This window comes from Cylas formicarius, unplaced genomic scaffold (assembly GCF_029955315.1).
Source record: "Cylas formicarius isolate icCylForm1 unplaced genomic scaffold, icCylForm1.1 PGA_scaffold_1__22_contigs__length_36826433, whole genome shotgun sequence".
Lineage (NCBI taxonomy): Eukaryota > Metazoa > Arthropoda > Insecta > Coleoptera > Brentidae > Cylas > Cylas formicarius.
In genome coordinates this window covers 7,286,801-7,311,784 of record NW_026844264.1, presented here as the reverse complement: position 1 = coordinate 7,311,784, position 24,984 = coordinate 7,286,801, and the positions used below count along the sequence as shown (strand labels likewise).

General features: G+C 34.2%; 5 protein-coding genes and 1 non-coding gene across 8 annotated transcripts; 4 read left to right on the top strand and 2 right to left on the bottom strand.

Annotated features, from left to right (window-relative positions):
- The first annotated feature begins 985 nt into the window (after positions 1-985).
- On the top strand, positions 986-11,242 carry LOC132696036 (glucose dehydrogenase [FAD, quinone]-like). The gene is made up of 8 exons (XM_060660573.1): positions 986-1,148; positions 4,135-4,384; positions 6,292-6,633; positions 6,689-6,928; positions 8,269-8,460; positions 8,514-8,645; positions 8,826-9,393; positions 10,057-11,242. Exons 2-8 carry the CDS (start codon positions 4,192-4,194, stop codon positions 10,295-10,297), a joined length of 1,908 nt encoding a protein of 635 aa, XP_060516556.1. The 5' UTR covers positions 986-1,148; positions 4,135-4,191; the 3' UTR covers positions 10,298-11,242.
- A 43-nt stretch (positions 11,243-11,285) lies between these two features.
- Positions 11,286-11,369, top strand: Trnal-uaa (transfer RNA leucine (anticodon UAA)). Its single transcript has one exon. It is a non-coding gene; the product is annotated as a tRNA-Leu (tRNA).
- Positions 11,370-11,378: 9 nt separating this feature from the next.
- LOC132696037 (serine/threonine-protein phosphatase 4 catalytic subunit) lies at positions 11,379-14,255 on the top strand. The gene is made up of 4 exons (XM_060660574.1): positions 11,379-12,061; positions 13,020-13,224; positions 13,274-13,727; positions 13,776-14,255. The coding sequence occupies exons 2-4, from the start codon at positions 13,075-13,077 to the stop codon at positions 14,093-14,095; spliced, it is 924 nt and encodes a 307-aa protein (XP_060516557.1). The 5' UTR covers positions 11,379-12,061; positions 13,020-13,074; the 3' UTR covers positions 14,096-14,255.
- A 140-nt stretch (positions 14,256-14,395) lies between these two features.
- LOC132696038 (ubiquitin fusion degradation protein 1 homolog) lies at positions 14,396-16,118 on the bottom strand. Its single transcript, XM_060660575.1, has 7 exons — positions 15,960-16,118; positions 15,765-15,885; positions 15,553-15,707; positions 15,304-15,475; positions 15,116-15,247; positions 14,922-15,065; positions 14,396-14,860 (listed from the first exon to the last, which is right to left on the bottom strand). Exons 1-7 carry the CDS (start codon positions 15,960-15,962, stop codon positions 14,688-14,690), a joined length of 900 nt encoding a protein of 299 aa, XP_060516558.1. The 5' UTR covers positions 15,963-16,118; the 3' UTR covers positions 14,396-14,687.
- Positions 16,119-16,175: 57 nt separating this feature from the next.
- Positions 16,176-22,057, top strand: LOC132696035 (protein unc-45 homolog B-like). 2 transcript variants are annotated; one of them, XM_060660571.1, is made up of 4 exons: positions 16,472-16,595; positions 16,658-17,666; positions 17,748-18,573; positions 21,283-22,057. In XM_060660571.1, the coding sequence occupies exons 1-4, from the start codon at positions 16,588-16,590 to the stop codon at positions 21,975-21,977; spliced, it is 2,538 nt and encodes an 845-aa protein (XP_060516554.1). In that variant the 5' UTR covers positions 16,472-16,587; the 3' UTR covers positions 21,978-22,057. The 2 variants fall into 2 exon arrangements, with proteins under 2 accessions (XP_060516553.1, XP_060516554.1); XM_060660570.1 differs by having other exon boundaries at positions 16,176-17,666.
- An 861-nt stretch (positions 22,058-22,918) lies between these two features.
- LOC132696695 (protein arginine methyltransferase NDUFAF7, mitochondrial-like) lies at positions 22,919-24,979 on the bottom strand. Of its 2 annotated transcripts, XM_060661678.1 has the most exons (5): positions 24,535-24,979; positions 23,843-24,479; positions 23,606-23,795; positions 23,361-23,552; positions 22,919-23,297 (listed from the first exon to the last, which is right to left on the bottom strand). In XM_060661678.1, exons 2-5 carry the CDS (start codon positions 24,411-24,413, stop codon positions 22,949-22,951), a joined length of 1,302 nt encoding a protein of 433 aa, XP_060517661.1. In that variant the 5' UTR covers positions 24,414-24,479; positions 24,535-24,979; the 3' UTR covers positions 22,919-22,948. The 2 variants fall into 2 exon arrangements, with proteins under 2 accessions (XP_060517661.1, XP_060517660.1); XM_060661677.1 differs by having other exon boundaries at positions 23,843-24,979.
- Positions 24,980-24,984: the final 5 nt, after the last annotated feature.

Sequence of the window (24,984 nt, the reverse complement as noted above, 5' to 3'; positions counted from 1 at the left end):
TGTCTGGTTTTCTTCAGTTTCAGTTCATATTCTTTGCAGATTTCTGTTGTCCTGTTAAGAGGTGGTTGTAGGCTTTCTGCACCTCCAGCAATAATCAACCTGTCATCGCCGCCTCTTAAGTTAAACTTGACATCTTCGTTCATCTCTGCATAGACTCCAAAGAGATTTGTACTGAATGTACAGCGGCTTCCTCATTAGTGCGTCATTTTAAGAGAAAACATTCTTTAACTTTCGAGAGGCAGGCTGGTCTAGAGACCTCTGGGAAATGCTGCAAGCATGTGCTGCGCAACAAAAATCATTTTCAGGTGAACAACACGTTTTTTACTTTTTACCAGGGCCGTCCGTCCGACATTCGAATCTGACGTTTTTTCAGGTGAATATTTTCTTTGAAAAGTTTAATCATTTTTACATAAAAGAAGCCTCCTGCGTTTTTATTGTGGCAATCACCGTATTTATTAAATTAAAATAAATTAAAAGTGAACGTTGGACCACCGGGGGCGGACACCCAGCTCGACTGACCATTGCTTTCTGGTTCCACTTGATTTTCAATAATGGTAAAACTCTCATTTCGTGATTAACGTAACATGCTTCCTCTTTTACACTTTGCACCATGCAATTATTAAACAAACGCGTCTATAATAATATATGCATCCTTTCAATTATTGTAAAACTATATTACTCAGTAAATTTGCAAAATTAGTATGCGCATATCGGACGCCAATTAGACGGATAATACGGACGCGATGAGAGGATCGGGTCGAAAAAAATACGACCTTCGGCGTCTGTTTTCATTTAAGGAATTCCGTTTTCTGCGCGCTCACGGAAAATGCCCAAAAATTCGTCTCCGAAATCATACGTTCGACACAATTCTGAACGGGTGATTCAAAAAACAAAAACAAATGGACTCCAAGCGTCCCCCTACCTTTCATTTTACCACGGCAGAACGAGTTCCCAGCTTATAAATATCGATAGCCAAGCCAAGAATTACAGAAAAATACAATCGAGGTGGGGTGGCAAAAAAATTCCAAGATGTCTGATGTCGCTTCGTCTATATGAGTTTATGTATAACATTTATTTATAATTGTTTTCGAGACAGGCCCACTCGCGGCGTTTTAAGATTGTGTAAAGTGACTCCATTCGACAGGCTGGTGAGTTCGTTATTTATTCGAGAATACGCGTATTAGTTTAAAAAAAGGGCAATAGAGGGTTGCTTTTAGTGTGATAAAAATCGGAAGATTTTGAAACGCAAAATTTTCTTTTATAATAAATATTTTTTAAAGTTTGCAATTATCATCGAAAGAAAATTTAGGTTATAAACCAATGAGAGTCGCAAGTTGCAATTATGCTTTTGTTGCTCTTTTCTTGTAAGGGTTAAAAGTTTGCTAAAGAGCAAAATTAAAGTTGTCGATTATTTAAGTTATTAAAACAGAAAAACTACTGTAGTAAGAAATTGATAAACTACAAGTTTTTTTAATTTTTAATGACGACTAATTTTTGTCGTTTTAAAGGTAACCAAAAACATTTGAGATCGAGGAAATAGAAACGTATATTTTAAATAAAAAAGTGTTTAAGGCATTATACGCAAATGGAAAATAAATAATTAATTAACAACTAAAACAAATGCGGGAACACAACGTTTGGTTTCTTAAATAGCTCCTAAACATTAACGAATTTATTTATTATTACATAATTAAATTCTATTGGGTAACTAAAAATGAGAATAACTATTTTACTTCAAAATCGATATATGCAATAACAAATATATTTGTTAAGAATTTCGCTGTTTACATTTTTACATTCTTAACTTTATATGCACTTCCATAATTTTGGTATTAATTGTAAATTGTTTAATTGTTGCGATAAAAACTTATAGTAATAAATAAATAAATAAACAAAACCAGAATCTTCAAATATGCGAAAAAAAGTGAGGCGTGGACGGGGGGGCAGAGTAAATTTTATTTAATAATATTCATGAGAAAAAAAAAAGAAATTGGGGCTTTTTCCAAATGCCAAAGACCGGCTCAAATCTATTTTTTTATTTTTAATTGAAAGTTCCACAACGAAAAAGCAACTGATCGTATTCGGATAAGCTCCGGGCGGTTACAACGGTGGGCGAAACTTAACACAATAACCCAGTTTCGGGTTAAATCGTAACATTATCTGACGTAATTTTTTTTGCGAGAAAAACAACTAAATGTCACTGAAAATTTGAATTTTGATGGATATAGGAGGTGTTTCAAACAAATGCGACAAATTAGGGCGGAAAAATAAAAACGCTCCTTTTCTGCATATGGACTACCACTATTACTCTTCCTAACTAAAGAACGACTTACGCAATAACATCTAGAAAAATAAATATTGATTACAGGGTTTACTTAGAAACTTATTTATCTCTTGTATTTTTATCAACTTCCCAACTTCAAATAAAAAAGTAGGGGCATGTAGAAAAAAAGAAAATTATTTTACAGTATTCTAGTTGGATATCATGGACGTCATACATTTTATTTTGTACCAATATTGACCAATCATCGTATAAAAAATTATATTTAAGAAAATAATTTATTAATTCAAATAAACAATGAGGAAAATGTATTTTTCATTTTCATTTTATTTATTATCATGTTACAAATCAATGGCAATAAAATATAACACGGAGTAACAATTTTACAACATAATATGGAAAATATACATATATTAATAGTACTCTTTAAAGACCCGGTCTAAGTAGCGTTTATGATAGCAAAAGCTATTTTAAATCATTTGTATTTTGTAAGCGAAATTAACGGTGAACAAAACAAAACAACTTACTATTTTATACAACGCGGAGAAAAATTAACTTAAATCTTAGCGCTTTTACAAAATAATTATTTTTTTTTAGTCAACTAATGTCTGTAAATGCCAAATAATTTATCTAGGCTGTCAATTTTCCATTTTGTCTCGACAAACGTTGTTTCCATTTAACCGGCGTAAAGGGTGGTCATAATTAAAGCGTTGTAATAGAAAAATCCTGTCTCTAAACTAGATTATGTAAAGTCGGCCGACTTATCATTTTCGTCTATTGCCAATATATTTTTCATTTTGCGAAAATTTCTGATTCGAATAAAAACATTATTTGAATTGAATGGCAATCGTAGTTGACTATAGTGTTTTTTTTTAATGTTGTTAATGTTTAATTTTAAAATTTTAGAATGCTTAAGAAACACCATGCATATATTGTGTGAAGTATTGACTAAATTGCTAAATTTTTAATCTAACAAAAGAATAGCAATAATCTTTAGAATACAAAATAATAAAGTTTTACCAAAAGAATAAATTTCGAGTTCTAGTAAAAAAAGCTGTTAATTTAAATTACTTAAATAATTAATTTAATTAATTAATTAATGAATTTTGATATATTTTAAATTGTTAAATGACGTTTTAGCTTAAATTTGACCGCTAATACATACTATGGACGACAAAACACGAAATCCAATCAAAATAAGTCTAATATCTTTAATCGACATTTGCAGCTTCACGCACAGGATTTTTTTAGGTCACAGCCAACCATTATTTCAATATAAAATAAGAAAGTTGCAATCGTAAGTGGAATAACGGCGTTTGGACCAAAAAATTGCGCTATTTTTTACATGTCACCAAGTTTAATAAATAAAAAAGTCATAGGCAATTTTTCAAAACGCTCCAAAATTTAAAAACACCCTTATATCTCGACCGAAAAGAAAAAAATTAACTGATCGGGTTTCCCTAAAATGTCCTTGTCAAGAGAGAAATCGATTCTATGGATCATAAATGGCATAAAGGCCAAGAAAATATATTCAGCTAACAAAACTTTTTAAACAACTTCTGAGTGTGGCCACTAATATTTGAGGTCTTACTGTTCTAGACGAAATCATCAGATTATATTAGAATTGATGATAATGAATCTTGGTATATTGATTGCACCACTACAAGGGTGGACATTTTAAAAATTACCATGCAATAAACGGTAAATTAGGATATATAAAAATGTTATGATCGATCAACTTTAAACCAAATAAAAGTACTAAAGTATATCACCAAATGCGCATCACAAAAGGTTACCACAATTATATTTTAATGGCGGTATGACATGCGTTTTAACCGCATTTTCGATTATAGACAAATCCGGTCAGTAATAAATTAGTAGTTTAACCAAAACGCCTAAAACAATCGGCCATGAACGCGAAATGGCTGATAGTGCTGACAGCCCTATCGGCACAGACCACAGCGGACGTCATTACCAACAAGATTGTAACCGCCATGGTAAACTTGGTAAACGAAATCAACCGTATCTACGGACTTTATAGCGGTCGACAGGATTTCAATTACTGGTTCCAGACCAAACAATGGAAATTCGAGGAAGAGGCCCGTAAGTAACACCGTTTTGATGGTCTGAGTGTAATAACAAAGTCAAAGGAAAACAAAGGGGTTTTGATGTCAGTAAAACGTTTCTTCTAATGGCAAATATACGAAAAGGTTGCTTCGAAGCAACCAAAAGATCAGACAAAAATAGCCGTTAAAAAACATCCATTTAAACAAATTCTACAACCAACAAATGCAATTAACCTTATTAAATTATCCTGTTAAATATATAAAATTTAAAGCGTTTCTTTAAAAAAATCCAAATCGACCAAGAAATAAAGCAGGAAATAGTTTTCAAAATGGAATGAAATAACAAATTATTGTATTTTGCATCATTAACATACAGATTAATGAACACATATTGTCTTATCTCATTGTTCTTATCCCATTATAAAAAAATTAAATGAAAATATTTCGTTTTGAAATTAATGCAGAATTTTTATTTTTTGCATGTTTTTTGATATAAAAAGCCATTCATTAAAACTCTAAGTTTTTGTTAAATATTATTTATTACCCACTACTTAAAAGTCATTATCATTTTTAATCATGTAATTTAAACCTTATTCCTAAATCCTAAATCCTTTCACCCATCATAAAAACTAACAACAACAATATCATTGAAAAGTACTGCGATTTGATTATTATAGTTACTAATGGAACAGAACTCAATTAAAATAATTGCTTTAATTTAATTTTAATGGATTGCATTTAAATTAACTTTAAGAGTAAGATCAAATAATATTTGAAAACCAATCTGTTTACCTATACTTTTGAAATTATTTTATTAAATATATACAGGGTGTTTGTATTTTCGTGGACGTAACAATTTTCTTATTTTAAATAAAACCCCTACATATAAATTAAATACCTACATAGACGTATGTTCCATGATTTTTACAAATTACAGTTTGCTAATTGGCAGTGACATTTACACTATACATATATCTACTATACTATATATCTTAGCTTGAGAACATTACGGCAACTGTCCGGTTTATATTTCAAATTGGTAGCTGCAATTAATCATTTACCTATTGTATCTTTTTCCCGACAAATAAATGTTTTTGACCAAGAGAGACATCGGTTGTTGTCACCATTGTTTGGAATATATTTAAAAAAGATAAACAAAAATGTTATTCCAACAAATGGGATAATTCTGACTTTACTGACGTTTTAGCTGTTTCTGACATATTTTGAATTTCAAACGTCAAAAGTGACGTTTGCATTGATAAAATTTCGAAATCTACAAGTTTTTCAAATAAGCAACCTTATAATTTTTTTTTCATTTAAATTTTTAATGTTACTTTTTGATCACCCCGTATTCATTTGTTTTTAAAATAACAAGACAGAATACTACAGTCTCAATCCCATATATAAAAAAAGTTCTCTGAGAGATAAATCGATAACTACATATTTATATTTGGAAACCGCACTTTTGATCTAAAATTCAAAATATGTCAGAAACGGTAACACTCTATTCTATAAACAATTTAATAAAACATTATATATGAAATATGTCCTTCTGAAGAATTCAAAAATATCTAATATCTCTATTTAAAATAAAAAAGTTGTTGCTTGTCCACACCTTGTATATATAATAATTTAATATTTTAAAACTATATGTGAGTATATTATAACTTTTGACTCTACTTTTTTTGATATTTTTAACAGATTCAAAGAAAAGGTATCATCCAATAAGAATAGGCATACCCTGCCTGCAAGATATCTTGCTGGTTTTTGAAGATAGAGTCCAGTAAAAAAATATTTTATCAGACTTCGACTTTTTGGTATATATATTCTTTCTTCTTTGTTCTACTTTCTTGGTATATATATTCTATCTCTACCTCTCACCAATTGAAACACTTGTACCCATATTTCGTCGCGCGGTTTGTACACAGTTTCCTGAATTTCCAGGCGAAGAGTACGACTTCGTAATAGTGGGTTCCGGATCAGCGGGTTCCGTCATAGCCAACCGGCTATCGGAAGTATCGTCGTGGAAAATTCTACTCTTGGAAACCGGCATTCCCGAGACGAACATAATGGGAGTACCCGTCTTCGCATCGGCGCTACAATTTACCAACTACAATTGGAAGCACTACATGGAATACCAAGAGGGCAACTTCTACGGCTTTAACGGTGACCGGATGCACTGGCCTCGCGGCAAAGCCCTGGGAGGTACCTCCGTCATAAACTACATGATATACACCCGAGGCAATCGATGGGATTATGACAGATGGGCGGCCGATGGTAATCCAGGTGAGACTTTACCCCATAGGAAGAACAAATCGAAAGAATATGTAGCTGGGCGCAGGATGGTCCTACGATGAAGTATTGCCTTACTTCATAAAGTCAGAGAAGGCACTGAACCTTGCGGATGCAGAAGAACAGTACCATGGCAAGAACGGCTCATTGAGCGTCGAAAACATTTATCAATCCAAGTTGATGGGTGCCTTTATTGAAGCCGGCAAGCAACTAGGTCTCTCCCACATTGACTACAACGCGCCCACCAACTCCTTCGGTACCAGCAGAATACAGGCGACCGTCAAGAGAGGTGCGCTATTTAATTATCACATAAAGTCTGTCTCAATGTATACCGTCTTGGCTTTTTTCTGTATTTATCAGCATTTTATTAGATTTATAGCGTACACCACTGGAAACAAAAAGGAGATACGAAAAAAAATATCACACAAAAGTTTCTAGAACTCTCCTGAAGAATTAAAATATTACAATTTTGTTGATACAGGCTGTCCGAAAAGTGTCCCCTCCGACATCAACTTTGTTACTTTAAATGGAACACCCTGTATATATCGACATTTTTCGAATCCTTGGTTAAAATAAAAATAAAGGTCACTTTCCTGAGAAATTCCTATTCGAATTTCGCATAGTTTAGGCAGAAATGGAGGCTATGTGTTTTTTCTTACATATTTTGATTGCCCCTTATTAAATTGTGTTGTGACGCTACAATTCTAGGATAAAAAAGAAGGTAAATTTATAATTTATCTTACATTTAAACGTTTCTTACTTTTTGAGATATTCGAGGTTTAAGATAACTACCCTATAAAGTCTTATTGAATTTAAAGCTGCCCAAATTAGGTCACTTGTTGGCAGTATTAGGTATTTTTTAAATAGCAAAAACATGATACTACTTCTTTTAAAGATACAATACTTCAAATATACGAATAAAACCTATTGCTTACAATGCGGGGTGTCCATTTAACCTTTGGCTCCATCCCTTCTAGTTTCTGAGATAAGGTATTGTCCAAGATAAACGGGCCGCCCTATACATAAGAACTCTTTTTAGTAGGAGACCATACCCTAAACTTACAATGTTTTATAATATTCTCAGTGGAAAAGCTACTCACAGTTTTCACTATCCAATTCACAAAATAAGGCAACTATTGTTTTAGTTCTAGAACTAGACTAGCCGAACAAAACTGTCTGATTGACTTTTTGACACCGTTCCACATTTTCTTAAACCAAATGTCAGGTAGAAATTTGGTAGGTAAAGAATAATATTCTTCATGTAGTGTTGAATCTTTATATTCTTTAAATAATATAATAGTATCATTAGTAATGTATCTCTTTTATTTCTTATCTCTTTAGTAGACTTTTTTGCACCGTTTCACATTTTCTTGAACCAAGGTAGATAAAGAATAATGGCCTTCACGTAGTGTTGAATTTTTGTAGTCTTTAAATAAGCTAACAATATTACTAGTATTGTATTGTGTTTAACCTGGTCTATTTGATATTCACAGTACTTCTCTGATATTTTGTTCAGTTGTTATTTTTAATAGCTCTCATTTCTCTTTATTGTGAAGTTTAACGAACCAAATAAATAAATATTTTGAAATGCACGGTACTTTAACAATGTTTCTGTTTTGTGCGACCAAGGAAGGCGGCACAGCGTGGCGAGCGCGTTTCTTTGGCCAGTGAGGAAGCGAAAAAACCTGAAGATACTCATAAACGCCTACGTCACGAAAGTACTGATCGACCCTCAGACCAGGGAGGCTTACGGGGTGAAGTATGAGCGATTAGGGAGAAAATACCAAGTCAGGGCCAAGAAAGAAGTGATACTTTGCGCCGGTAACGGGTTATTCTGGGACATGTGGAAATTTGATTACTAACTACGGTTTTAGGGACTTTCAATTCGCCTCAGCTACTGATGCTGTCCGGAATAGGGCCCAAAAACCATCTGCTGACGCACGGCATCGAGTGTCTGCAAGATTTGCCGGTCGGACGGAACCTGCACGACCATTTGACTTTTCCAGGTGAGTTAAAAACGACTGGCAGTAAGTATTGCCGATTTTTATGCATTTTCTATGGGCACCGCTATTCCTACACAACAATAAATTGGAAATCGATGAGCAATGTCCGTTTAATATATTCATGCACGGTTTTAAGCAATTTTTTCTTAAAATAACTTTCAAACTCTCGAAATTATATTTCAGGTATGTCATTTTTAATCGACCAAGATGTCTCCTTAAATCCCATAAGGATACTGAGCACGACGGGCACGTACCTGGCCAACGGTACAGGGCCGTACACGAGTTTGGGAGGCGTGGAGGGTATCGGATACGTAAAAACCACGTTAGCCGATTACGCAGAAGACTACCCGGATATGGAACTGCTGTTTGTGGGCGGTACGCTAGCCAGTGATTACGGCTTGACCGTCTACAGGGGTATGAACATCAAGGACGAAGTGTTTAACAGCGTCTTCGGAGATCTTTTCGACAAGAACCATTGGTCCATATTCCCGATGCTTTTGCACCCCAAATCTACCGGTCACTTGGAATTGAGGTCATCCAACCCGTACGATTACCCCCGATTATATGGTAATTTTTTCACGGATCCCGAGAATCGGGATTTGCGAACGTTTCTCGAAGTGATAAGGATGATGCAAAACATTTCCGACAGCGAACCCTTCCGAAAGCTGGGGTCGCGACTGAATCCCAAACCGATGTACGGTTGCGACCATTTGCAATTTGACAGCGACCAATACTGGGAATGTTGCATCAGGTAACACCAGGATAATTAGTTTAGCAAAAATTTTATCCTGACTAATCATTTTACTTTCCTAGCTTTATTTTTATCTTTTATCGACGATGTCTCCTATATTTCATAGCACGCCGCTCCGCAATTACCAACGGGGTTCGTCTGAATTCTTGTAAATCGGGCCCAGGGCCGGGTTCAGCCCACTCAGCTCACTCCTAACAATACCATCATTTATGACAAACATTTAATGGTTAAAATCCTATGGCAATATCTTCACTACCAAAGGAGATATAGACCGTTTTTCAATTTTTCATTTTTTTATTTATGAACATTTTGCAGTACGTACGCAGATTTTTTCTACAGATTAAATAGACAAAACCTGAATGAACCCACCATGAAAATTTCTCAAAAATCTAAAAATGAAATAATATATATAATATAATATAAAACAAATAATTTACGTGTTCTCATGACACATATGAGATACCCCGGAGTAATGGTAGGCAGCACTTCGATACAAACAACTTTCCTGTTTAAAATTTTTCGATAAAATACAGTCTTATCGGCATGTGACAGAATCCCACAGGAGCAAACCACCCTGTATAACGGAAAACGATCCTTATATAAACTTGCAGTTAACTGCAAGTTGGACTTTAAATTTAAAATTCCAGCTGGTTGTGTTCTTAGGTCGATCAGTGTTACGCTTCACCACCAAGTGGGTACCGCCAAAATGGGGCCCAGCACGGACCCCGGAGCAGTAGTCAATGCGCAATTGCAAGTGTATGGCGTACCGCGATTGCGGGTGGCAGACTGCAGCGTTTTCCCTAGAGCTTTAGGCGCTCATACAAATGCGCCCTCTATAATGCTCGGCGAAAAAGCTTCGGATATAATAAAGGAGTTTTGGGGTACAAACTTGGACGATACGTGATGCGATTTTTCTAGATATTTCTAGATAGATTATAGATTTATAGATAAAAAATAGCAAATATGTCACAACTGTTCCTAATAGCTACCTTTCAAACCCCAAGTGTAATGCGAACGAAAAACCCTTCATACACTTTCTAATACATATGACAATGACATATATAAAATTGAATTTGCAGTTTTTCCGCACCAGCCTTCTGATTTCAAAAATATAACCCACAAAATCAAATTGGTCCAATTCCGGCATAGTTTTTTTTGTAATATTTTCTTTGAGCAAAGATGGCCGAAGATTTTTCATTTGCTTAAAATGCGGCAATTTTATATTCATTTAATTGGAAAAAATAATCTAGGGTAACCATCAGTTGGTTAAAATAAAAATTTACAAATTGTTTGTTCTCAATGTTATAAACATTATAAATATTAAAAAAAAAAATACAACAAAAGCTCATGGAAGGTTTTGTTTTAACTAGTCCTAATCTAGACACCAAGGTGCATGATGCACAACTTATTTGGCGTTTTTTCCTGTAAATTAAAAAAAGGAATTTTTTAATTAATTGAAAGCATTTCAGTAGATTTTGATAAAATAAAAAAAAATGTTGCCATCCCAGTAATGCATAGACGCCTATTTGATGTTTCAAAACACTTTTTTTTTGTTTTGATTATTGCTTTAAACAAGAGATGGAGGGAAATGGTTTTTAAATTTTTTCCATAAAAACAAAGCGAGTTAGGAAACAAACTCTGGCGCCCAAAAATTACGATTCGAATCGCTTAATTTTATAAAATACTATGATACAAAAACCTATAGCATTAAGAGTAATAAAAAAACAAACCTGACACCCTGGATCCCGAAACTAACCAAAACTGCAGAATAGTTTTATTCAAATATTTATTCGCTATCCACTTTTCCTATTCAATTTAATTTTGATAGGGAGATGAATAGGGAAAAAATGTTTCTCGGCAACTACTCCGCTTTGCTCGAACACTTTACGTGAGTCAGGTTGGCCGAGCGGTCTAAGGCGCCAGATTTAAGCTCTGGTTCTCGAAAGGGAGCGTGGGTTCGAACCCCACACCTGACAAACTTTTTTTTTCAAAAATCAATTTCACGAATGACTTTTTACCCTAAGTAAAAACATTGTAGGAAAGATGCCTTTTCTCAAATAAAAATAACGGTCAATGACCTCCAAACGACGAAAAAAACGTGGGTTGGAATCGCGGCGCCTGTTTGCTTTTTATCTAGATCAGAGAACTAAAATCCGCAAACATATCTGCGATGGCGCCAAACAAGCTAGCTTGTTCCACTTTAAATAATTTCAAAAGCGCATTTTAACAAAAAAAAAATTCCCACATAGTACGTAATCTAACTTTTCTATGTGTATTTATTGACGTATTTTTAATTATCGATTATTGTTTATTTACAATTGGGAAAAGAAATAGGAAAATGCGTTTTAATACCTTTTTGGGACTATGGATGGTTAATTTTTTTATCAAAAATTTGCATATATACATCGGCAATCTACTAACCTAACTTTGTTAGTTACAAATTGTCGTATTCTTACGTAAATACATAAAACATGAAATTCATTACACAAATCTGTAAACATAATCTGAAGTTTAACATAACCTACAAATATTTTGTATACATATTTTTTAAATCAAAGAAGAGGTGTAAAAAGGTACTTTGACTTACATGTAGGTACGTCAAAATTCGAAACACAACCAATTTCAACATTTATCAAACATACAAAATTGATTTCATCCATATTCTAAGGTAATCGAAATTTTAGTACACTTAATTTGCAGCAATTACCAATTCAGTAAACCTTTAATATTTACGACCTCTGTTTATTTGGGTCAATGGGTAAGTTACAGCAGAAAACTGAGCAAAAACATTTGGGGAAACATCCCAATAAAACAACATAATAAATTTTTTGTATTTACCTGATACAATTAGCGCCTCGTTAGGTCCTACCGTGTGTATATTACCCATCACAATCACTGTTGTGCAAAAGATTACCTCCAAATTTCGCGACGTTTCAGGAATACACACACACACTCGCACTTTCGGAAAAATTGAATACTCACACAGCCGACTGTTCGACTACATTTTATGCATCCATGCTAGAGGTAATCTGGAGCGCATGCCTACAAAAATGAGGAACGCTTATATTTTGCTCATTTGTAATTATTTTTTATCTTCGCCGGTTCCTAATGCCTGTTTACAACCTCCAACAGGATTCCAAAATACTGTTTATTGACTATAAATCAAGTTTTTTGTATTAATTTTTAAATGGGTATTCCCCGAACAAGCAAAGACATGCGTCACGCGCGTCGTCGAATGACTCATCTCAAAACATTTGTTTACAACCCTTTTCGGTGCTCCCCAAAGAATTAAAGAAATAGTTTAATTTGTTTTTGATTTGATTGATTTCTGACATTTCTGCTGTTTTCAAAAATTGAAAGAATTATATCTATGGTCGACGCATTGAAGTATAGGGAATGGGCATTGAAGTACAGGGTTTTCGACTCTCGATCACGTCCGTCGTAGCTTAAACTGCAAAGCAGAGGCAGGCAAGGGTAGCTTTTTGTAGTGTTTGATGCAATTCTGGGTGATTAATGAGTATCGGTTGAACGTTTTTTTGTTTAGGGAAATGTGATATTTCTTTCAATTGCAGATTGTATTCAGTTGAAAATTTGTTTAGTAAAGCCGACGTAACAAACATTTTTAGATAATTTATGTCAACATAACCTCAATTAGTGACAGTTTTTCCTAAAATTTATACGATGAGTGAAATAAGTGACTTGGATAGACAAATTGAACAACTCAAACGATGTGAAATAATCAAAGAGAGTGAGGTGAAGGCACTATGTGCCAAAGCCAGAGAAATATTGGTGGAGGAAAGCAATGTTCAACGAGTAGATTCCCCAGTTACTGTAGGTAAGAATCTGACGATTTTAAAGTAAACTACAATGCGGACTTTAGGTTTGTGGTGATATCCATGGTCAGTTTTATGATCTAAAGGAACTGTTTAAAGTGGGTGGAGATGTCCCAGAAACAAGTTATTTGTTCATGGGGGATTTTGTGGATAGAGGTTTCTATAGTGTCGAAACTTTTTTGCTTCTGCTGGCTCTGAAAGTTAGATATCCAGATCGTATAACCTTAATACGAGGTAACCATGAATCTCGGCAAATAACACAAGTCTATGGATTTTATGATGAATGCCTCAGAAAGTATGGCTCTATAACTGTTTGGAGATACTGCACAGAAATTTTTGATTACTTGTCTCTATCCGCCATAATCGATGGAAAAATATTTTGCGTTCATGGGGGTCTTTCACCTTCTATACAAACCTTGGATCAGATCCGCGTTATAGATCGTAAACAGGAAGTTCCCCACGATGGACCAATGTGTGACTTACTTTGGAGTGATCCAGAAGGTGAGCCCAATTTTCTTGTAAACTATTTATTACAAAATGTGTTTTTAGACACTCAGGGTTGGGGGGTGTCTCCCAGAGGAGCTGGCTACCTTTTTGGGTCCGATGTAGTAGCTCAGTTTAATGCAGCAAATGATATTGACATGATCTGTCGCGCGCACCAACTGGTCATGGAAGGATACAAGTGGCATTTTAACGAGACGGTGTTGACAGTTTGGTCAGCCCCAAATTACTGTTACAGGTGCGGCAATGTAGCAGCAATCCTAGAACTTAATGAGCACTTGCAACGTGATTTCACTATTTTTGAAGCTGCGCCTCAAGAGACAAGAGGCATTCCTTCAAAAAAACCTCAGGCAGATTACTTTTTATAAAAGGCAAAATGTTTATTTGTACCTTATCCTATTCTCAGTTTCTATTTGAACATTTAGGATGTGCACATTGTTTCTTAGATAATGTAAACATTATAGTTAGACTAACAACGGCCAATTTAGAAGTAATTTACTGGTTGTTATTTCCATTGGATTGATTTAGGTATGTTATTAGAGTTTTGTAAACGATACTGCCAAAATAAACTTTTTTTACTCATTTTGTAGAAATAATATGTCCGGGAGGTCTGTTCTTGAGACACTACTTTATCTCAACAAATGAAGACGCTAAACTATAGAACCAAAATATAATTAAAAGAAAAATATAATATATGTAATTGAAAAGATTTTTAGATAAGGTATTGTCAGAAGATAAAGGGTCAACCTGTGTGTATAAATATGTAACAATGGCCTAATTGAATGGTGAAATTCAAAATTAAAATGACATTCACAATCCATTAAACCATTATTTCTTATTTGCAAACTTTTTGCAACAACTTCCAAAAATAAAACAAAACTGGTATCTGCTTTAAAAAATTATGAAAATTCAAACTAAAAACATTTACTAAAAATAAATTAATTCTAAAAGCTAAAAGACTCAATTTCTGCTTCGCAAACTAAAACCGGCTCCGCTAAATGGTTTAAATTCATCAGATTCCTCATTTTGATTGCTTTTTTGTTTAACTGTCCTCCTTATAAATTTAAGTGTCCCAATTTCATAATCGTAATCAGGTATGCCACGAACATAGACTGGTTTTGGAAGAGGGCTTTCTAAAAACCATAAAAAATTAAATTGATACCCTACAAAAAAGCTCTGGCTATCCGTTACTACCTGATGCTGAGGATTCCTTTTTTTTCTTGCCATCTAATCTATTTCCTGCACCTTTAAATGCTACAAACCCAGATGGTTCAGGCATCAAATCCGCTGGGTCAACCGCCATAGTCTCCTCTTGCTGTTTTTTAACCATCTCAGGTTCTAAATGAAAGGTTAAAATCATCAGAGAAGTTAAGGTATTAGAAGTTTACCCTTGTATCCCACGGGGGGTGCAAAATCCACATTCATATCACACTCTATAATGCTTATGGCATTTCCTGGTTTAGTTTCTAACACACACAATTCATATATTTTTTGGTTGTATTGAACGGCAATAATATCTCCTAAAAAATCATAAAACACGGTGAGTTATTTAAAAAATATGTTTTTCAAATGTTACCAGTTGTAAGACAGGCAAATGATCTCAGACAATTTTCCAGAACTGCTTTTGGATTGGTTATATCCAGGAAATCTGGTGAATGGGGCTGAAATTTTGCAAATGTACCAACTGGCAGTGAAATGCTCTCCATTTGAACCAAATCACCTTCTTCTAACATCATGTTACGCATCATCTAATATTTGACACAAAAACAACATTAATAATGCTTAAATGCTTAATGATTTAGTAATTATATGTTCAGATATTCACCCAGAGTGGCAAATAAACTTTTCCTTCATCGGCTACAAACTCTAAGACCCCACAGTGTGTTACCTTGTTAGTTGACTTATTGACCAACTTAAATAGCATGGGATAATTTATATTGAGTCTAGTCAACTGCTCCAGAGCGCTTGGTGGCATAATTACTAAAATTGAACACACATGTTAATCAAATCTGTTGAGGAAGACTGTAGGTTACTTACTTTTGCCACCCCGTTCTACATCTTGTCTTTCATTTCCTGGTAGCATTGCAATTGAATAACTTTGGTAAGTAACATTAAATGGTCGCGGGATCTCCGGGAACATGTTAAAACCGAATTGAAACTAATAAAAAAAATATTTAGACAATTATACCTACAGACTTGATTTAAAAAAACTAAAACAATGAATTTCCGTACCATATTTTGGCTTGGTTAACTACCAAAATTAAAATACTTCAGCACTTCTTGTGATATTGTTATGGTTATTTGTTTGTTCCTACGTACGTAAATTCAACAAACTCTTAAACAGAGAATGACAAGTTATTTGTTCATGCTCATGTTCAATACAGACTATAAATTGGAAACATCGTTAAATACTTACCATTTCATAATAATATTATGATCTATTCTACAAGTGTAAAACAAAGAACTTGGCCAAATGGTCACTGCAGCCCGGCCGACAGCTCAAAGAGGAGGATGTATTCATTTTTAAAATAAACATTTTAAAAATAGAAATAACTCGTCATCCGGATTATCCGAGAAAATTCCATTAGGAAACTTATAAATACATGTTCCGGACTCATGCTTCCCAAGTTATTGAAAAGTGGAACGAAAATTCAAGATACATAACCTCTCAAAAAATTGAAAATGGAATTAAACGAGTGCGAAAATTACAAGCAACTAGGCAACGAAGCTTTCAAATCTGGAAACTTGGAAGAAGCATTAAAATATTACACAAATGCCATAAAAAACGCGAAGAGTGAATCCAAAGAATTAAGTGTTTATTACAAGAACCGCGCGGCTGTATACCTGAAACAGGAGAAGTATGATAAGGTAGTAGAAGATTGCACAAAATGTTTAGAAATAAGCCCAAACGATCCCAAAGCACTTTTCAGACGCTGCCAAGCGCTAGAAGCATTAAAGCGGTTTGAAGAGGCCTATAAAGATGCCACTGATATTTTTAAAGATGACCCTACAAACAAAGTAATCCAGCCTTATTTGCAACGACTTCATAAAATCGTTGAGGAAATAGCGAGACAGAAAGGCCAAATTAATAACAAATTGGAGAGTATGTTGAAGATTGTCTTTGACCCAACAAATGAAAAAGAGAAAAGAGAAATTGCTATAAAAAATCTCTTGGTCCTGGCCAGGGAGCATGGGGGCTCAGGGGTCATTATTAAATCACAGGTGGTGCAAAAAATAAAAAACTTGTTGAAGCTTGAAAAAGACCAAGAGATTTGTGTCACAGGCGTTAGAATCATTGGTGAACTCTGCAAGCATGGAGAAAAGGAGACTAAATATGTGCTTCAAGATGTGGGGATTCCTTGGTTTCTAGAAATTCTTGATTCTAACAATAAAGAGATTGTTAATGCCGCTGAGTACTGCCTTCAAATTATTTTAAACAGCCTGTCTGGAATGGAGAACAAGATTGACTCAAAACCCAAGCAGGATTTGGTAGAAAGAAACAAGCAGACCATTGATACTCTGTTGAATTGTCTAACATTTTCTATTAATAATCAGGCGATTTCTGGTTTAGCCAGGGATGCAATTATCAATATTTTAACAAGGAATATCAATTATAATGCTTTGAATTGGGCTGAAGAGTTTGTAGATATGGGCGGAGTTGCCAGACTTCTGGACTGCGCTAGCGAGCTTGAGGAATGCAAGTATGAAAGTGCCATGAGCATCACCCCATCTACTAGAACAATAGCAGCTGTTTGTTTGGCCAAAATTTATGAGAATATGTATTATGATACACTGAGAAGTAAGTTCTTGAACAAAATTGAGGAATTTTTAAAAGATAAGCTGTTAAGTCCAGATATAGAATCCAAAGTTCGTGTTACTGTGGCCTTAACTGCATTGCTAAGGGGTCCTTTAGATGTAGGAAATACGATAATTGGAAAGGTAGGTGTTTGTAATTTTATCAATAGAATTAGAATTTTTCTCTAGCCAAACATTTCTTTCATATTATTTGTTGCTTTTAAGGAGGGCATTTTGGAGATGATTCTTGTTATGGCAAACACCGATGATGAATTGCAACAGAAAGTGGCATGCGAGTGTCTGATCGCAGCCGCCAGCAAAGCTGACAAAGCAAAGTCAATTGTGAGCCAGGGAGCAGAGATTTTGAAAAAGCTGTACAAATCAAAAAATGATCACATACGTATAAGGGCACTGGTGGGACTGTGCAAACTGGGAAGTTATGGAGGTAGTGACTCTTCAATAAAACCTTTTGCCGAGGGTTCAACATTGAAGCTGGCCGAAGCTTGTAAACGGTTCTTGTTGCATCCTAGCAAAGACACTGACATACGAAAGTGGGCCGCTGAAGGGCTCTCGTATCTGACTTTGGACGCCGAAGTGAAAGAGAGTCTTGTGGAGGATAAACCTGCTTTAAAAGCTTTAGTGGAATTAGCCTCAACAGGCGATCAAGGTGTGGTGTTTGGTGTGGTGACTACTTTGGTGAATTTGTGCAATGCGTACGAGAAACAGGAGGTGATTCCGGAGATGATTGAACTTGCCAAGTTCGCTAAACAGCACATACCGGAAGAGCATGAACTTGATGATCCAGATTTTGTAACTAAACGTATTTTAGTGCTGGGTCATGAGAATATTACAGTGGCGCTAGTGGCTTTAGCGAAGACCGAAAGTCCTAACTCTAAAGAATTAATCGCTAGGGTATTTAATGCTTTAGCGAGCGAGCGCGACCTTAGAGGTCTTATAGTACAACAAGGAGGGGTCAAAGTATTGATCAAGCTTGCGTTACAAGGGACCGATAAAGGCAAGAGGCATGCTGCACAGGCTTTGGCTCGCATAGGTAAGTATTACCTCCTGTAATATTAGAAATTTTCCGGAGATCCACTACTGCCAATTGATAAGATTAGATGCTAAGGGATATTGGTGATATGTTAAGACAATAAAGAAAAAGATATTTTTACTGAATAAATTTTAATATTTGATTTGAAAACTATTTAATATAGTATCTAAAGAATTAAATTTGGTCTCTGCTTACAAATTTAAAAAGGTAATAATCCTTATTATTCAGTAAAGTTGCTCTAGTGAGTATTATCTCCAAAACCGACGTAGGAAGAATCCAGATGATTTGTAAATAGTATTACAGTAGCCTATAGAAGTTTCTTTGAAAAAGTGATATTATCGTAATATCATAAAGTACATATGAATGTGCACCTAATTTAGCAGTAATTTACTTATTATATTATGGTCTTATAATATAGGGAGTTAAGTAGTAATAAGTAAGTAATAAATAGTAGTAAGTTTAGTAGGTTGAGTAGCTTAACTTGGAGGAATAATTCTTTGGTTAATTTTAAGACAAAAAGTTCATATAAATGCGGTCCGCAAGGTCTCCCTTTCTAAGTAAAGTTTAATTTTGTTTTTTTCTATATAATATTTGAAATAACATAAATTTATTCCTTGGAAATCAATTTTACTTTTTGTCAACTGTTATTAAAAAAAAATAGATTACCAATTTCAAATGTTATTTAGGAAAAACAAAAGAAATAATTAAACACCCTATAATTTGTCTTAAAATTAACCAAGAAATCATGTCCCAAATTTAAGTTACATGAGTAATTCACGTTCTATTTAACAAAGGCTTTTAGGACTTTATTTTGTCTCTATTTAAAATATAACAGGCCCTATTTACAAAACTTCTGGATTCCTCCTACATCGGTTGTTGTTGAATTGAACTTGTTGACGTTTCTGCACCCATACTGTTGGATTCTTCAGAGCTTTACTAAAACCGAAACAGTTTCGGTTAAGCTGATTAGCGAAACGTCAGCAAGTTCAATTCAACAATAACCGACGCAGGAGGAATCGAGAAGTTTTGTAAATAGTAGTTTCATTGAAAAAAAAAACAGTCCCGTATTATTTATTTTTACGAAGTTATGATTCCCGTTAGCTGGATCTCCTCCAGTGAACTAATTGAAAAGTTTAAAGTGGACATAAAATAAGCACTAAAACTTTTATGTGTATCAAATATCGTTTCCCACTAAATAAATAATAAAAAGAAGACGAATTAAATCAAATCTGTATCTCGCCATATTTTCGTCTCAAAATTAGGTAAAAATTCCTTGCTTTTGTTCGAAAGGTTGAAAAATACGAATATATATCCCTAAATAAATAGTAATTAATAATTATCTTAAATTGTTCTATGCATGTCTCTAGGTCACTGCTACTTTCTGATTTGTATTCATTAAAGTTAAATTGTATAATTGTATAAATGGTCCAGGATTGATCATATTTTCTCTCTTGAACTAGTTATAGTTATAGCTAACTTGTAGTTGTTTCCAGTTGGTGTATAAGGTTTTTAGATTTTTTAGCACTAACTAGGAGCAAAACTTGGGTTAAATTAGGAGGTGTCCTTGCTTACCTCAACGCCACCCTTTGTAATTTTTCTTAACAATATTAATAATTATTTTCTTAACAATATTAATAATTATCATTATTTTCAAAACATGTCTGCACTTGTACCCCTTAGCTTCTAATCTCCTCAAAATAAATAAAACAAATGGCCCATCATCAAAGAGACCTGGTATCACAAAAGTATAAAGAATCATTCAAACTCTGAAGTCAAGACCTCAAAAACACACGGCATCATCAGATCAAAAGTAATTTTTAAAAGAGAAAAATAACTTACATACATACAAAGATGGAAACTTAAACTCACACAAACACATACTGGAATGACATCTTGCCTTTCAATTTTTTTAATTGAAATTTTCATGAACAATCTTGAAAGAAAAATTATGGATACCCAATTCTCCACATACTTACCAGTTTCAACAAGATATGTGGTCGATATCTGCATTGTCTGATATGGTAACCAACAAACGCTTACCGAATTTCTAACGTCTATCAGCTTCTTACATGAGAAAATTTATTCTAACTTACCATTTCTGAATCTTCAATTAGATAGGAAAGGTAAATCAATCGAATTCAGGATTTTTTATTCTTTGTTCTATAAGCTGTTTAACTTTGCACTTCCAATAACATTCATAACAGTTCTCCCCTTCATTCTACCAATAAGTTATTTTACAAAATTGCCAAAAAATACAAATTGTCATATCATATAATAAAATCAAAAACTCCAGAACGATTCCTGATCTACTTCGATAATATTTCATTGCACCTGCCTCAGTTCAGGGGTATATTCTTTGAACTGTTTGGATTGTATTGCAGTTTATATCAGACAGTATAGCAAGAAGATCTCCATCAGTGTTCTCAAACATCTTTGCTGAAATAGTGCAAGTCTCGGACCAAATCTCCTTTCGCTACTAATCTTCTGCAGAAATTAGAAATCACAGAAGCCAAAAAGGATTCTATCATTGATTGCGTTAATGATTTTTTCAATTTTGAGCCAAGATTAATTTTTAATATTATAAACTGGACACCTCCCCTGTTAGGAGCTTTGTTGTTTAGATCTCGGTAAAATCAAATAGATTTAGTGTCATTCTAATTTGTGTCTGTGTGCTTTTGAGTTAACGTATATATTAAAAATATCTTATAGGTATAACTATGGACCCAGCGGTAGCATTTCCAGGCCAACGTGCGTTGGAATGCGTTCGACCATTGTTATCGCTGCTTCATCCAGATTGTACCGGTTTGGAGAATTTTGAAGCCCTAATGGCTTTGTGCAATTTGGCTCAATTAAGTGAAGCTGCCCGCCAGCGGATAGTGAAAGAGGGAGGTTTGGGCAAAATAGAAAACTACATGTACGAAGACCACGAACAAATAAGCAGAGCAGCCATTCAGTGTATGTGCAATATGACAATGTCCGAAGATGTGGTGAAGTTTTTCGAAGGTGATAACGATAGAGTTAAATTTGTCGTTTCCTGTTGCCTGGACGAAGACAAGGAGACTGCTATGGCGGCGGCAGGAATGCTGGCTATTCTCACGGGTTTCAGCAAGAAGTGTTGTGAGAAAGTATTCGACTCTACCAATTGGTTGGATGCTATGCACTGTCTGCTAGCCAATGACGTGATCGGAATGCAGTACAGAGGAGTATGTATTATTGCTAATATTATAACCACTTCCAAGAGTTTGGCAGAGAAGCTAATGGAGACTGATATCATGGAAATACTGATGGCTTTGAAATTATTGTCTGACAATGACGGGGAGAGGAAGCAAATAGCCGAAACAATTGACGCAGCTTTGAAGGTTGCCCAAGAGTATGGAATTATCAAAAAATTGGACAGTGATTAAACTATTTTGTTGAGCGATTGTATAATTTATTTTGTTTTAATTTTACTTCTTTTTATAGTGCAATAAAATGTTTTAAAGTTTGCGGGTGTAATAATTTAGTGATCGAATTTAATTTTAATAAATCGGCCACATAATTTTTTATGCCAGAATAAAAGGTTGAATTATTCCCTCATTATTCAAGTTTATAGCTCGTCTGAAATGTGGTGCTGGTCTTCTGGACATTTCCACTTTTCAAACTATAAAAGCAAATATTTTACAAACAATAGTTTGAACACAACGGACACAAAAATTTGTATCTTCTTCTTGCACACAAAAATTAATTGTATATACTATGGCGCTTATTGGCTGTAAATCGTTAAACAACTCTCCAAAAAAAGTGGTAAAAGAAGAGAACGGGTTGGTGGTCGATGATCCTGGTAGTTATAAACAACATATTTTACACAAATTTAGAGATATCTTTATATCACCTAAAATTATTCTGAAATAAGTAATTTGTTTAGTTTTATACAAAAAATAGGGCGGCTTAAAATGTTTTTTCTAATTCAGTAATAATTGTCACTATAGAAATAAAATGTCAGGTAATAATTAACTTTTGTTAAACATTTAGAAATAAATAATTCCTGCTTCACTGAGAACCACAAAGTTTAAAATTCAACAACCTCATAAAGATTACATGCGGTGCGCGGAACATGTAAATGAAAAAAAGCTCACTTGGAACATTGGTATGAATGCGCATTTTTTGACATTTGGATAGAAAGGAAATAAATATTACACAATTTAACAAAAAAAAAAATCAAGTAGTAGATCCTGGCATGGATACCTGGTGCATAATATTTTGTGGAATTGAGGCGAAACTAATTAAAAATAATTAACCTTTTTTGCAAATCTAGCCATTTAAAATAACCAAAACTGAATCTATATCAACAATTTATTATCACAGACCATAAACAACAACTAATTTCAGCGGGAACTCAGACGAATCCCACTACTGGGTATTTATCGATAATTTTCTTCATGGTTGCAGGCATGAGGGCGACAAACTTAAATCTTTCACCCATTTTACTTTCTTCGGTCAAAAATTTGTAACATGAGTTCAGGTGCTCAACATCTTTTTTGTCTTCCATGTTTTCTGCAAGGGCCTTCACTCTATGTTCAATACCGATTCTTTGCAGAAAGTTTTTTTGCTTTGCCGGTCCAAAGACTAAAACATCATTGGTTTTGTTCGCTATGTCTCTTATAAGACTGAAGTCTACATCTGCTGTTAGATCTGCAGTGCCTGGTTTCACTAGAGGATTTACTTGAGTATGTTTCTTAAAAGCTCTAAAATGAAATATTGCAAAATTTATTCTATAAAATTAGCCTTTGAAATTAATCTTTGAGTACCTAAAAGTGTCAGTTCCAGTGCCATTGTGTCCATAATCACATATCAAAGCTATACCACCACTTGAAGCCAATCTTTGGCATATTTGCTCATAAATGAGGAGGCTATCTGCAGAAATTTCCACATGATCACGGGTTTCATTAGATTTGAGCAACACTTTTAGCATGGGAGTATCATTTTTGGCTAAGACATATCTAGAACATAAATTTATGTTTGAATGATTAACAATTAGAAGAATATATGATACCTGAACTTGTATTCCTTCTCTTCTGAATTATCAATATCAATCAAAACTTCTTTGTAACCAGCATAAGTCTTATGAAATTTATGAATTGGCAGAGCATCAAAAAACTCATGAGCCAACAACAATGTAAATCCCTCTGGCACATCCTTGAGCTGTTTGTACCAGCTTACTGGAATGCCATGTCTTGAGATGCCTACGAATTATCTTAAAATATCACCCATCGAAATGTATAAATGTTACCATGTCTATAAACAAGTGCATTCTTATTGTTGTTTAAACTGCTTTGAAGGCAGAGTGTTCCAGCTTGAATATCACTCAGTACGGGACTTATCTCCACTAAATGAAGGCTGGCATTATGCAACGCTTTGAAATGGCTAAACACGTTAACAATGTCTGAACTCAAAGTGCCACGGCCAGGTCCTAATTCAATTATTTGAAGTGGCTTAGGACAACCGATTTTTTGCCACTCATTCAAGAACCAAACAGCCAGCATTTCTCCGAAAATCTGCGTGATCTCCGGGGACGTAACAAAATCACCTTTCTCGCCAAACATGTCTTTCGACATGTAATAACCCTGCATAGGATTCTGAAGCACTACTTTCATGTACTCTGCCACCGTTATTGGACCTTTTATCCTGATTTTATCGTATAAATGCTTTGATAAATAGTTCTCATCTTTAGCCACTTTTCGTTTGACTGTGTAGTAAAACCTGATGGAATTTGCAATCGTTTGAGTCGTAGTCTGCGCCTGTAGAAGGGTATAATTTGAAAGTTGCCATAAAATAGAGCGGGTAATTTTAAGAGCACACATCTTATAAGGATTTAGAAATTGTGGTATAATCACCGCAAATCAAAATGTCAGAACCGTCATAATTTTCTAAAAAGAAAAGGAGTCGTGACATAAAAATTGAATGTTAAATATTTCTATTTACGATTTCTAATCGAAGGTTAGTAGTTCAAATGTTCAATTTCAAACACTGCAAACTTCAAAGATTGAGTCAGAATTTTTCCCACTTTGATACCAAATGTTCAATTATTATTCTCCAGATAGCTTGCTTGATAGTTGATAATTAACACACTGTGATACTGTATAGTGTATCTAAAATTACAATGCTTTGGAATATATTACATAAAATACTACCACTAAAAAATCACAGATTTTTTTATACTTTAATTTATTTGACAATTTAATTTCATTTTCCACCTATTTTGTCCTGTTCATGCTATAAGTTAAATGGGAAAATTAAAGGAATGTAAATTTTACCATTACATAGTTTGAAATCATTGATTTTTTTTTAGAACGGAGGTTGGAGATTCCTTTTTATGAAACATGAAATTGGCAGTTTTAAAAGACAATTTTGGGATTTTTTTTACTTTTGATA